This window comes from Antechinus flavipes, chromosome 2, assembly GCF_016432865.1.
Source record: "Antechinus flavipes isolate AdamAnt ecotype Samford, QLD, Australia chromosome 2, AdamAnt_v2, whole genome shotgun sequence".
Classification (NCBI taxonomy): Eukaryota; Metazoa; Chordata; class Mammalia; order Dasyuromorphia; family Dasyuridae; genus Antechinus; species Antechinus flavipes.
In genome coordinates this window covers 504,549,177-504,563,949 of record NC_067399.1, presented here as the reverse complement: position 1 = coordinate 504,563,949, position 14,773 = coordinate 504,549,177, and the positions used below count along the sequence as shown (strand labels likewise).

Sequence of the window (14,773 nt, the reverse complement as noted above, 5' to 3'; positions counted from 1 at the left end):
AGAAACATTAAATAAAGAGATTAACTGAAGGTTTTCATAAAAATCTTAAGTAAAATAATTTGCAGTGTACATACTGAAAAAATTCACTAAGTGAATGACTTTTAGCTAAATAAGTGAAGACTTTCAAAATATAATTACTACGTTAATATGGTTTAACATGGTTCCAACTCACTTCAGTCAGCAAGCATAGTAGCAATGTGAGACCTATAAGACATATGTTCTCTCTGACCCTAGTTGCAGACTTAGCTTTCTACATTTTAAAAAAAAAAATGTTTTGCACTATTGGATGTGATCTCTCCAATCCATGGGCTGAGACTAGCTGACATAATATTAATGCTTAAAGTAGCCTGAAGAAATGCGTTTGACTGAATATAGATTGACACCCTAATTAGGTTCACTCCAGATATAATTGAAATACACAATTTTTAAGTCTTTAATTAATAATTTCAAATTAGGAGTACTTATTCCTCCTGTCAAGAAGTTGCACGTTTATTATCATCTAAAAAAATTTAGAATACAGATTTTTGGGTAGAGCTGTTTTTCTAAATAATACTTAACTCAGTATTAATATAATCTTGGTGAAAGGGTACAAAATGCCCGTGTACATTATGTACAAAGAATATATATTAGGCACAGAAAACATAAATGGGTTCTTCTCTTTTAGTGTATGTGTGCATGTATATGTGTGTGTATATATATATATATAATATGTGTATATGTATGCATGTATAATGTTAGACTTATATTTTTAACATCTGATTTTTGCTGGATATTTGAAATATCTGTAGCTCTGTATTTTTTCATAAATATTTAGTTTTATTTTCAAACATTGTGAAATATTTAACTGGAAGGCCTGAATTCAAAATAAGGATCCTTTTGTTAGGGTGAGTTGTCAAAGAGAATTTTGCATGGCTAGTTGAGTATCCTGAAATGACCATTTTAATTGCAAAATATAGAGCAGTGGTCTTTACCTCACATAGAAACAGATTCCTATAGGCCATCTATTGATTTACAAAACCACAAATTATTATTATTTCTGTTATACTGTATTTTTCTATATTACTGTGAATACTGTATTATTGGGAAATAAACATTTCCCAATTACATTTTAATTTGGTTCTGGAAGCACTCAGTGCTGGTTCCAGATCTGATTTTGTATCTCTAAAGAGACATGTTGCTTATTGATTGAAAATCTCTGTAGATTGCATTTGAGAAAAGTGGTGATACTGGCGGGAAGGTGGTGGTGGTGGGGGGGGATATTCATTTACTCATTTAACTACTTTAGAGCCTAATCATGTGTAAGATAACTGGTGGGCACTCGTAGGGGAGAGAGAAAGATAAATAAAGTGTGCCCCTGCCCTCAAGGAGCTTAAAACACGAGGGAATACATCCAATCTGACCTTTAAAGGAGGGACATGAGATGAAGAGCAACTCAATAGAATAGAAGAAGATACAGAGAGCAGCAAAATCTTACCATGTGAAGTTGCTAATTGCACTTTAATAATAGTGATAAGGGCAGAAAGGACCCGTGTTTGCATAAAGCATGATAGGAATGTTTTGAAGTCAGGTCTTGCTCTGCTGGGCCTTGTTTCCCCTTGCCTGGTTCCCAAGTCTTCTTGCCTTTTTACTGCCTTTTTTTTTATCTGTGACATCTGCTCAGTGCTTGTCCCTCCTGTGATACCGTACTCCTTGCAGCTGCTCAGACCTCCAGCCCCGTGCTGGTGCATAGGGTGCCCTGAGCAGAAGGCCTTTTTGATGTGTGATAAAACAGAACCGAGCCACTGGGGGTATGGTGAGAGAATGCATCAGAATATCAATTAACCTGTTCTGAACAAAGCTGCAGCTCTGGAGTGGAATAGACATTTCACTGAAGTGTCAAGAAGATGGATAATATATTCTAATTAGAAATTGACTGATACCTTAGCATCCAGAGACTCCGGGAAATCAGACCTATAAACCTAACTATAGCTTTTATTCCACATGTGTTTGGTGCCCCAGACTACTAGTGAAGGATGCTCTTGCCTGATTTATAACCTCTTGCTTCGCTGGAATTTGCAGGCATTAAGCTGTCTGCTCTCTAGCTTAAAGTACTTTCTCTTAGGCTAGCAAGTGAAGTCCATTTTGAAGCTGGGCAGCTGCATACAATCCCTAAAATTAAGAGCAACTTGAAAGAGAAAGCTCTCTGAGCTACCCTGCTAGACTTAGAGCTTCTGTCTTGGAGAGTCGCCATATTGAAACTGCCTTGATACAGAGATCTGCTTTATGGCTCCCGTTAGCTCTTTGGAATCCAAGCCAGCTGACTTGGGCAGGCGTGGTGATAAAATGTCTCACTTGGCTGGCTAAACAGCCTGCCTCGGCGGCGGAGTTCTGGACTTCTGATACTGCTGCCATTCCGTGGACTGGCATTCTCTTTCCCCTAGGAGTCCTGGAGGGAATAATTCATTTCTTGGCACCTGGGTGACCTTATCGTTCATCCTAGTCTGAGAAAGCAGACCTTGGGAACGGCTGACTGCTGGTTTGCTCCATTCCTTTTTTATTTCATTCCTGCACCTGGAGAATGGTGCGTCAGTGAAGCCAGGCTAATTAGGGAGTTGTTCCTCATTTGCTGCATTTTTCCTATGTAATTGGAATGTCCCACTTTCCCCAAAAGAAGTCAGTGAGATATGTTCCCCTGAAATAGTTCTAAAAGCTCTGGACCACATACTGTTATCACCTGAAAATTTATGGGAGAGATTAAAATGATTGCTCAGTAATGCAATATTAAAAGCAGAGGCCTTTTTTTAGGTACCGAGTGAAGATGTTACATCAACCTCCTTCATTCCCCAAAAGTGATTTGAAGCATAATGACAAATTTGTTCTATTAAGAAAAAAACAATCCCTTCTTATATATCTCAAAGAAAAGGAAAATGAATTAGGAGGTGGATAAATTTTTATTAAAATTTGGATTCAAATTCAAGATCTTTAAGTGGGAGATATATCAAAAACCATGCTTTTTAAAAAGCAAGGTGTTCCACTCTAGTCCTGTAGTATTGCTTAAATTTGTAGATGTTTATTTTTTTCTAAGAACTGCAATCCAACACTTAGCTGGCTATAACAAGGACTTAAGGGAGCAAAAGGCTGTTAACATTTTTTTAACACTGTTGCTTCATTAGCTCTAGAAATGAGGGGTTCAGTGACTCTGAGTTTTGCTGTATAATTTAAGAAAATAATGAAAGCAAGCCTGATTTTTGCCAGTGTTCTTTGCTTTTCAAATCTCTTTGGCTTGTTTTTATCTTCATTCAATTGCTGCTGCAACCTAAATATTTTAATATTGGAAAAATTCTCCTCTCCACATAACACATTGAGAAACACATTTGTTTTCTGTTAACCCTCACTCTGTTGGTAGGTTAAAGTTGATTTCTTTCTGTAAATCAACAGTTATTTATTGTGCATGACCTTGACTGTTGCTTCATGCCTATCAATCTACTCTCTGACCTTTCTTGGAATTCTTGTATTTGTGTGGCTCCAACAAATATATCTTTAGAACTGCCAAGTTCTGTTAAGTATCTAGTTTAAAGTGAGATCTCTTGTAAAGAATATCTTGCAGGAAATCTGACAGTTCATTTCTAGTTTTCATTTGATAGCATTATGTCTTACCAGTTGCAAAATGGAGAGTTAAAATAATAATCTGCACAGTTTAGTACACAAAAACTGATCCTATTTGAACTAATTGGCCATTAGATTAAAGCAGCATATCATGTATGTGTATGTATTATATTTATAATATAAATAAATATATATGCATACACATGACGTATTTATATATGCACATATATGTATACTGTATGTTAACCACACCTATTTACAAAAAATGACTCAAGTACCTTAAAAAAGGCCTCTGATTTTAATATTGCATTACTGAGCAATCATTTTAATTTCTCCCATAAATTTTCAGGTGATAACAGGTAGGAAGAGGGATATTTGAGACCATCTAGTCCAGTCTCTTTATAGTATGGATTAGGAGTGACCAAGAGGCCTGGAGAAAGCTCTAAGTCACAATAAATAAGTGGCAAAGTGAGAATGGAAATTCAGAACTCTTCACTCCTAGGTCAGTAATTCTGCATTACATTGCTCCTAGAAAAAAAGTTGTGGGGTTTTTGGGGGAGGGAGGGAGAGATTGTTAAAATAAAGGAGTTTTCCACATTAATTTAGTGAGCTCCTTGATCAATTTGATATGCTTATAGAGCAGATATCCAGAGAGTAGCTGATGAACACTTCTTGGCAATTGTGAACATCATGCCCAATGGCACTTTTTTGAGAAGACAGGACATGAGTTCCTTATTAATCTCCGGTGACTGAGGTTTCCCCCAAGATGATTAGCTAGCAAGGCCTCTTGGGAAGATAGACCCTTATCGATCTGGTTTAAATAATGTTAGCCTATGTAAATGAGTGAGGGATGGCTCTTGGCCCTTTTCCCTTGTGCCTATTTTCAGAATAAGTGTGGGGAGGGAGGAGGAGAGGAGAGAATTCCCTCTATCTTCTAGGAGCAAGGACACTATGATTCCTAGAATCATAGTTGTTGAATTGAATTGAATTGAAAAAATGTGGGATTCTCCAGAATGTCAGTATTACTCCAGTGGTAACCCAAGTTCAGTTCCTTCCAAAGTGAAAAATTCTGATTGACTTCTTTGAGTTCTTTAAGTACTTTATTTTTTTTTAATCTATCTCTTGATGGGCTGCTGTGACTCCTGTGAATCACATATGCTTTTGCATATGTCCAAATACGTCTTTACATATTCTGTATTGTCTGAGGTTTGAAATAAAGTTTGTCCTTTACCCTTATGCATTTGCTACTTTGAATGTTTGTATGGGAGTCAATACTCTCATGGAGTGACCAACAGTAGGTCCTAACCCAAACCTCACCTGGTCATTATTTGGGCTCTTATGGCCTAGAGTGAGTATGAATAGCAAACATTTTGGTTTTGTCCAGAAATCTTGAGGGTTTTCCCTCGAAGACTGATTTTGGTTTTTTGTTTGTTTGTTTGTTTTTGATAGGTACAAGAGGCCATTCTTGCCTCATTTCTTACCTAGCCTTAATCACTAAATGCTTAATCAAACTGAGGCCTATTAAAATTTTAGCTTAAAAAGGCCAAGGTCTCCCACAATATCCAGGACCACCTCCAGTTATCCTGATCTGTATCTGGCCACTGGACCCAGATGGCTCCGGAGGGGAGCCTGAGGCTGGTGACTTTGCACACCTCCACCTCACTTAAGTACCGTTCACTTGCAAGTCATGGCATCGCCTCCCTGATGTCATGGCTCTTTTTGAGAGTGAAGGACAATCTTTGGAAGCCAGTAATGATCTTGTGGAGACTTAAACTTGAGATACTGTCTGAAGATTTTTCTATAGTAAAATCTGAATTGGGGGAAATAGATATAAGAGAATATGACCCTTTGGAAAAGGCCTAAAGCAATAGACCTGTTCATGGTCTAATGTGAATCTAGTCATGGGGGAACCTTGGAAGATGAATTACACTTTGACAATATAGTTATTACAGACTTCACCTGACTCTAAATCCTTGGGTTGTTCACCTTTACACCTTTTGCATCTACTTCCTTTTCTCTTTTCTTTTAGCTATCACTCTATTTCATGCCCTTGCCTAAGCTATTGAAATTCTTAATTGGATTTTTGGCTCTCTCTTCTCCAATCCTCTCTCCCATACAGCTACCAAAATTCTTAAAGCTCAGGGCTAATCAAGTCACCCTTCTCAAGAATCTTCAGGGGCTTCCTAGTGTTCTTTGATAAAATGCAAACTTCTTAGCTTGACCTTTAAAGTTTTTCAAAGTTTGGATCCAGCTTTTCTTCCTTTATTTTAAATATTTCATTTTTTCCCAATTATATGCAAAGCCAATTTTTAACATTAAATTTTTTTGAGTTCCAAATTTTCTTCTTCCCTTCCACCTGAGACAGTAAGCAATTTGATATAGATTATATATGTGCAATAATGCAAAACATATTTCCATATTCATCATGTGGTCACAGACCAAAAGAGGGGAAAAACATGAAAAAAATAAAATGATAACTAGTAAGCTTCTATCTGAATTCATAACTCCCATCAGTTCTTTCTCTGGATACAGATAGGGTTTTTCATCATGAGCTCAGACTATTTTTCAAGAGAGATTTTTTAGCCCTCATTTCTCCCACTTCACATCCTACTTGGCTTACTTGCTATTTCCTGAACTCGACATTCCATCTGTTGTCTCTGTGCCCCTGTGTGCAGGCTTGCTTTTCACCACATCTGGAATGTGCTCCCTCCTCACCTCCACCTCTCAGAATCCCTAGCTTTCTCCAAGGATCAGCTTATGTGCCTTTCCTCTTCCCCCTTGGTTCTCTTTCATTCCTCAAATTATTTTTGTTCTTAGTTTTCTGTTTACTTATGCATATCCCTAAGTATAAGGTAAACTCCTTGAAAACAGAAGCTGCTTTCCTTTTTTTTTCTTTTAAGCTATACTGTGTTTTTGTTTATTTTGTTAAACATGGCATTTAAAATAAATTTTTATATATATTTTTTGTTTCCTCCACCATTATAGTTATTCCTAACTATCCCTTCTACTCCCCAAGAGCCAATCCCATATTACAAATAGTATTTGTTAGAGAGGAAAAAATAATAGTTTTTTTTTCTTTGCTTCACTTCATACAGAGACTTGCATTACTGTAGGCGTTCAATAGATATTTGTTAAATTAAAATGAATTGTTCTGTATTAACTGCTATGTTGTTAGTGGTTTGGAAATCTACAGTTTGGCTGCTCAGAGCCAATACAGTTTTCCAACTGTGTAATAGAGGCCTAAATCCAGTAGCATTTTATTTTTGTTCAGACCCAAACCTAGGTCAGGAACTTGTAGAGTTCAGACCAGGGTGGGCAGTAATCAGACTTTAACCTTGATCAGACCACTCTGAGAGCACTGAAAGCTTATAGATCTCTAGATATTGTTCCTGAGGTATTGGAATAACACAGTACTAAATAGAGCAAGAAAGTCACAACAGGACCAGTTTTCAGACTTCCACAGAAGTCCACAGAGACCAGTTCTAAATAACAAGACCCTGGAAAAACAGGCAAACAAGCAAAAAGCTCCTACCATAACAGTGAGAGGGACACTCAAGACACAAATGCAAAGGAGACTCCAAAATATCTCTTCAGAAAAAAAACAAAAACAAAAAGCTAGAGCTTGGACACAAAACTAGTCAGAATTCTTGGAAGACATGAAACAAGTAATTTTTTTAAATAAATGAAATAAAGACTGAGGAAAAAACTGAAAAGAGATGAGAACTAAGGAAGAAAGAAATGGAAAGAGAAATAAGTTTAGCTGAAGAAGTACAAATTTTTTTCCAAGCAATAAACTGTTTAAAAATTAGAATGGACTGAATGTAAGCTAATGACTTCATGAATCAACAAGAAAAAATATTAGTCAAAAACTGAAAAAAGGAAAGAAAATGAAAGCTTTTTCAGAAAAAAAAATAATATGTAAAAAACAGATTGAGAAGAAAAAAAGTGTAAGAATCATTTGACTATGTATAAATGCCATGGTTTAAAAAAATCCTATATAGAAAGACAAGAAATCTTTTTTTTAATAATAGCTTTTTATTTTCAAAATACATGCAAAGATAGTTTTCAGTATTTACCCTTGCAAAAACTTGTGCTTCAAATTTTATTCCCTTCCTTTCCCCCAGCCTCCTCCTTTAGATAACAAGTAATCCAATATAGGTTAAACATGTACAATTCTTCGAAATAAATTTCCATATTTATCATGATGCATGAGAAGAATAAAATCAAGATTAATCCTGGTCAGTTAAAAAATTAGTAGATAATCAGTGCAGTTCAGATTGTCCATCTCTTATTCCTCATTCTTGATGCATGACTAGTCCACATGTCTTAAATGTTCTCAAAAATCAGTGGGGTTGGTTTTTTTTTTAATGATAATTGTGCACAAGTCACTGTTGGCAGCATGATGTAATCTACATCTACCTATCATGTACTTTTCCACTGCTGTTAAAAATATATTTCAGAATAGCAAGAACAACTTGGCAGGGAGCAGCTTGAAATGGAAAGTAATTCATGGTGACAAGTTAAAAATAAAGTTATTTAATTCCAGAATAAAGATAATTTCATGGGAAATGCCTATAATTCTATGGAATACCATTTTTTCGTATATATTTGACCATTCTCATATGACCAATCAGGAAATCAGAAAGTTGTCAATAATTTCAGGAATGTAAGTTGTATTAATAGCTCAAATCAATTTTAGGATTAAGAAGCTACTTTGAGAAAGAAAAAGTCTTTTGGTAAAATTAGTAGCTGTCAAGTCCCTCTAACTTAATTGATGACACTATATGATAGAAAGGGAAGGAGAGTACCAACCTATGGGCACCATTGATAAATCTAGGCTATAGTTTGGGGGAATAAAAAGGGAGAGAAAGAAAAAAACAGGGAAAAAGCAGGAAAGGGAGAAAAGATGAAGAGAGATATGGAAGAGAAAATGAAAAAAATATGAGGGGCATAAAGTAGTGGTAGAAGTGAATGTGTGTGGGGGAAATGTCTTGATGTTCTACAGTGACATCTGTGCCTTAGGGTTTTGTTCATTCCCATATGACTTTTCAGGTTTAATTAAGAGTAGAGATTGTCCTCATTTCAAAAACTGCCTTTCTTCATTTTCTGAGTAGGGCTGGATTTTGGATGGTATTCCTGAAACTAGAGAACAGGCACTGATGATACAGACTTCTGGAATCTCTCCCAGGCATGTTGGTAAGTAGCATTTGGTCTCGGGCTCACATAGCATCCATATTCCTCCAATACAGAAACAAAGTGGAAAGTATCTTAACCTACGTTTCTGTTTCTGTTTCCTTTTTCTTTTTTTACTTTTCTCTTTCTAGTTGTGTTGACTGCTCCGGATACTGTCCTGATTGAGAGAAATCTGGGCAAACGGGTTGATCCTTCCAATGGAGGTAATGTTATTAAGAGCTTCTTGAGACTGGACACTGTCTTTTACCTCTTTTTATGTCTCCAGCACACAGCACAGTGCCTGGCTTCTAACAGGTGCTTAAATTATACAATGATCAATTCTGATGGATGTGGATCTTTTCAACAGTGAAGAGATTCAGGCCAGTTCCAACAGACTTGTGATGTAGAGAGCCATCTGCACCCAGAGAGAGAACTGTGGGAACTGAATGTAAACTACAACATAGTATTTTCACTTTACTTTTTGTTTGCTTGCTTTTTATTTTCTTTCTCATTTTTTTCTTTTTGATATAATTTTTCTTGAGCAACATGATAATTGTGGAAATATGTATAGAAGAATTGCACATGTTTAATGTATATTTAATTATTTGTCATCTAAGGGAGGGGTTGTGAGTAAGAGAGGGAGAAAAAAATTTGAAACACAAGGTTTTGCAAGAGTGAATGTTAAAAATTATACATATATTTTGAAAATAAAAAGCTTTAATTAAAAAAATAATAATAGGTGCTTAATTATTATTGACTGATTTACTCCTGCAGATAGGTTTCATCTAAAACAATTTTAAAATAGTATATTAGACACTAAGCATATCAAGAGGGTAGAATCAGTCTTATAAAGAAATCTTAGCTATGTTACGGTGACCTTTTTTTTCACCCTTTGCCCCAGTTCTATTCTTAGATTCATAAATCTATAGACTTATAAAATGTGAGAAACAAGTTTAATGTAATACTTCCCAAACTTATTTGATAATTCAATAGAACACATATTTGTTAAGTACCTACTATGTATGGTTTTTGGTTCTGGATATACAAAGGCAAAGTAAAACAGTCTTTGCTCTCCACTGGCTTGCATTATACTAGGAGAATTTAACATCTGCAGAGAAAAGTATATAATACAAAAACAGTTGAGGAGGAAGAGAACATGAACAATTGTGGGGATAAGGGAAGGCTTCATAGAGGAACTGGCATCTGAGTTGATCTCTTCAGGAAGACAGAGATTCTGGGAGGTGAGGATGAGGAAGTACATTTCAAACACAGAAAAGATCTTGAGTACAGAGTTGGGAGATGGAATATGAGTTTAGGGGAACAACTAGTGACCCAAATTGACCTTGGAAAGTTTTTGGAGTTGAAACATATTAATAAAACCCATAGTTACTAATCTGAAGAGACCTGGGGATGTTGATTATCTTAGGGGATGAGAAGTAATCAGGGAAATAATAGATTATGATTGAGGAAATTAAGCTTATTTTCATATCATGTGGCATGTAGTAGTTTTCATGTACACATAATTTACTCTTTGAAATTGTAGAGGATAATATTTCTAGTATTAAATTTAGAACATTCTGATCTAGTGCAACTTCTTTATTTTGAAGAGAAGAAAAGTGGGGATGAAAGAGGATAAGGCCTGTCCAGGGTCACTTTAGGAAGGATAGGTTCTTAATAACTATATGAAGAGGATGAGAGAGAACTTGCTCTCCTCCATCCAAGTAGATGCCAGAAAGCTTAATGGAACAAGTGCCAATGAGTGCCCTTCCCACCAAACCTTTCTGTCAGTTCTCCCCACTTTTGGAGGGAGCTCAGAATCTCCATTTCACTCAGATCCTTGGGCCCTTTCCCAGTTTCTAATGGTGGTGGGCTAGATCCTTCTAGTTCCCCTCCCGCTCCCACACAGTAGTCATGGCTATTCACTTTGATGAGCAGAAAGCCACCAACTACAATTCTTCTTGTAAGATAGAGGACTTTCAGACCTTACTAGCTGCCCTTCCAGTTCTCTAGGTCCTAATATCCATTCTAGTGCTGAATGCTTAGATCTTCTGGGACTTTAAATCCACCCTGCAACTGAACATTTCCATGTTTATCTCTCTCTCTTGCCCTCTCCCTGCATTCCCCAATCCCATTGAAGTGTGTAAAGTCCCTTGAGAACAGGGAGGGTCTTACCTTTTAAATGAGGTCTCCTGGTTTTCGCACAATTCCTTACATTTTGTAAGCACTTAAATGTTTCATTCATTCATTCAGGATTAAGTCTAGCTCAGGTCTAGGACCTCATCCATCTATCTATGCCAACATTTTTATTTTATGTTATTTGTTATAAGAAAGATGAGAACTTCCTTTCCATTTGGTCTCGGAACTATATTTTAAGCAGGAAATCCATGCATAAACTGCTAAAACAGCCTGTGGCACTTTGAGGAATGTATTAGTGAGGTGCAATTATGACTTCAGGAGTGTGGTTTTATGTCTGTGGAGTTTTATTGACCATCTATCTTTGAGAATAGAGCCAGGATACATGAAAATGATAATTGTGTCAGAACCTCTTCCATCTTTTGAAGGAGGGAACTCTCCCTCTACCTGAAGAGCCAGTATCTGAGAGAGGTGGGGAAGTGGTATGGAAAACCCAAAGTGCTAATTCACAAAATCATTTAAATTTGGCTTAGGAAAATATCACAATAATTTATTTTGCTTTGTATCAATAGACACTTTCTAAATTAGGTTTTGCTTATGATGAAGGTCTCCCCTAGTCTTCATTCAGAAGTTGCATTGGCTTCTGGCCATCTTTCAGATAAGGTTGTGTTTTCTTCAATTGTAATCTGTGATTATTCATTCCTTTCAAATATACTGAACCAGAAAGAAGTTAAATTCTTGTTCAATTTAATTAAACCTAAGAGAAGAACTGGGAACTGAACTAAGAACTTATTCACTTCATCCCATATTTATTAAATGAATGATTGAATGAATGTTGTATCATAACCAAACAATATAGGTGAAAGATTTCTAAGTTTTGTATTAGCTTAAGTTTAGGTACAATACTGAAAGTGTGGACAGATGGTATATATATATATATATATATATAGTCCTCAACAGTCAATTCTTTGGTGATTTTGAGCAATGCCCTTTTGTTCTAATAGATTCCCCCCCCCCCCTTTTTTTTTCTCCAGAGGTTTATCACACAACTTTTGACTGGCCTTCAGAGCCTGAAGTTCAAAATCGGCTGAAGGTACCTTTGGGCATCTCCGAGGAGGAAACGGTCAAGAGGCTAATGATGTATCACAGGAACATTATTAGGATTCTCCCTTCTTATCCTAAAATTTTGAAGGTTATCAGTTCTGACCAGCCTTGTGTGGATGTCTTCTACCAGGGTAAATATAAACTCAGGGCATCACTTGAAATATTCCAAAGCTGTTCAAGATGGCCATCAAGATATAGTGACACCTTATTTATCCAGTGTCTAACAATAACTTTTGAGGCTATAGACTGGTTGTTTTTTGCCTTTTTTTTTTTTTTTTTGGTATCTCTAGTGCTTAGCATAGTCCCTTGCAAATAGTAGTTTCTTATTAAATGTTTATTGATCAATTGAAAAAAAAAAAACCCAGCCATACTGACAACACTAAGAAAGGTTGACCCACCCTATATAAGATTAGCTCCAAATGAATACATGATTTGAATATAGAAGGTTACATCATTAATAATGGAAAGAATAAAGAAGAAATTTCCTTTCAAATATATGGAAAAGAGAAGAATTTATTCATGAATAATAGGTGGATAAAGAGGAAAAATAAACAATTCTAACTATATATATATATTTTTAATTCAGATGAAATTTAAATTTGAATTTTGAAATTTGAAGGAAATATTGGTGAAAAATCTTTGCCATAAGTTTTTCTATAAAGACTTCAGTTCTGAGATATATGACAAATTGATCCACATTTATAAGAATGTTTCATTTTCCAGTTGATAAATAGTCAAAAAAAATGTAAAAAGGCAGTTTTCAGAGGAAGAAATCCCAAGTTATCATCCTATCAAAAATTGTATATAGAGATGCAAATTAAAGCAGCTGTGAAGTATTGGAGGGGCTTCAAGAAAAAAGTGTACTTGGCCTCTGCTTATGTCTGTGAATCAATTAAGCCATTTTGGAAAGTAATTTGCAATTATGCGATGCACTCCTTCCCAAAAAAACCCAAATCCTCTGACCTAATGCCATTACTAGACCCATTCTCTAAATTGAAGGAATAGGAAAAGGACTCACCTGTCTAAAATACTTTTAGAAGCTATTTATATATAGTGGCAAATTACTAGAAACTAATGAGGTGCCTACCAGTTGGGGAATGACTGAACAAAAGATGACATATGAGTGAAATAATATTATTGCTCCATAAGAATAACTTTATCAATGCAAAGACTAATGATAATTCCAGAAGCCCAGTAATGATGTGTGCCACCCAGCTTCTGGCAGGAAGATGCAGAATGACAAAAACATTTTTGGACATGACCAATGTGGAAATTTATTTTGCTGTATTATGCATATTGTTAGATAAGTTTCATTTTTCTTCCCTCTCCCATACTGAGGGTGAAGGGAGGAAGAGAAAATCCATATTTATTTACTGAAAAAAAAAAGTTTTAAAGAGAAATGATAGTGAAGGAATAGGCTAGGGAAAACTATAAGAAATAGACTCAACTTCTCAAAAAGTTTAAGATAATTTAATCTGGGGGCAAGGAGCTTTTTGCATTTCAATAGATCTTTGAGCACATCACTGTGATTCCTGCATAGTTCTACATTTGCAATCATTAATTATTTTCCTGAATCATAAAGAAAAAAGAAAATTATGTTCAATAATCTTGTTTATTCAAAAAAGAATATAATGTGTTTTAGAAATATTTCCATCTCCAAAATTTAGCATTTTTAAATCTTTTTTTCCCCTGTGCTTAAAGACTCACCTTTCAGTTATCTGCAAAATTCATCAGTTTCCTAAAGGTGCTTGGATGCCTGAAGAGTGTCTATATGTAATCTGTCAACACATGCAGAGCAATGCAGAAAACTAAGGCAATTATCTGAATAAACCTCTTGAAGAAAAGGAGATTTAGGTTTTGAGAGATTTAATTACCCAGGTCAGACACCCATAGCAATCACCCTTGATCCTGTTACCCATGTAGACACTGTCTTCCTACCCGTTCTTGGGGCATTTAATTGAAGAGCTACTATATGAAGAAGTATGATTTGAGTAAGCTGGCTTTGCTTTGAAGGGTTTTGTGAAGCTTGATTTTTACCTGAGTGATATCTGGGGTACAACATTATATTCTGAAATTGATGAAGAAAAAAAAATCAACCAGCAGTTGAAAATCCAGAGAATACTACACTTAAAAAAAAAATCCCCATCTTGTGATTACTTATAATTTTCTAGTTATTTTGCATCTCAAAAGGATCTTTAATAACATACACTGTACTTCTAAGATAAACAACCAAGAAGTCTATATTATGCCTCGATTCTGAATTTATACATTAATTACTTTAAAATTACTTAATTAAATTTAAAAGTTCATATGATTGTTCATAAAGAATTCATGCTTAGAATTGTAAGTAAAAATGTGAATGTCTGAATATTAATTATTATTAATTAATAATGTAGAGAAATAAATTGAAAATTGGAATAAAAAAATCGCTAGTTTGTTTTTCCCCCTCCTCTCTGCAGTGTATTAACCAGCCAGATATTTTTAAAAGAATAATTAGATGTTGAGATTGTCTGGGGGATCATTATTTCTAATTAAGTTAGTTATTTACTGTAAATTAAGCACCATTTGTAAGCAGGCTGCTTTGCCTGTAGTGTGTAGGCTTTTAGACTTTTTGGATTGTGAAAAGGATCGAGTATAAAGATTCTTCCTTGGCAAGCTTTCCTCAACTTTTCCTTGTTTGGGGAGTGAATGCAGGCTACATGTTACAGTGAAACGAGTACTAATTCTACCCCATCTCTAATATTTACTGGTATGTGACCTTTGCAGAGAGGAGGAGGAA

At 35.5% G+C, this 14,773-nt stretch overlaps 1 protein-coding gene across 4 annotated transcripts in view; it reads left to right on the top strand.

Moving 5' to 3' along the window:
• AK8 (adenylate kinase 8) overlaps window positions 1-14,773 on the top strand; it is a 158,910-nt gene that overhangs the window by 55,074 nt on the left and 89,063 nt on the right. For all 4 annotated transcript variants that reach the window (XR_007950969.1, XM_051980248.1, XM_051980249.1 and 1 more), the window contains exons 6-8: window positions 8,700-8,781; window positions 8,910-8,981; window positions 11,925-12,125. Coding sequence is in view for 3 of the 4 variants with exons in the window: in XM_051980248.1 (XP_051836208.1) it covers window positions 8,700-8,781; window positions 8,910-8,981; window positions 11,925-12,125 (355 nt within the window). In the remaining variant the exon portion in view is untranslated. The remainder of the gene's footprint in view (window positions 1-8,699; window positions 8,782-8,909; window positions 8,982-11,924; window positions 12,126-14,773) is intronic.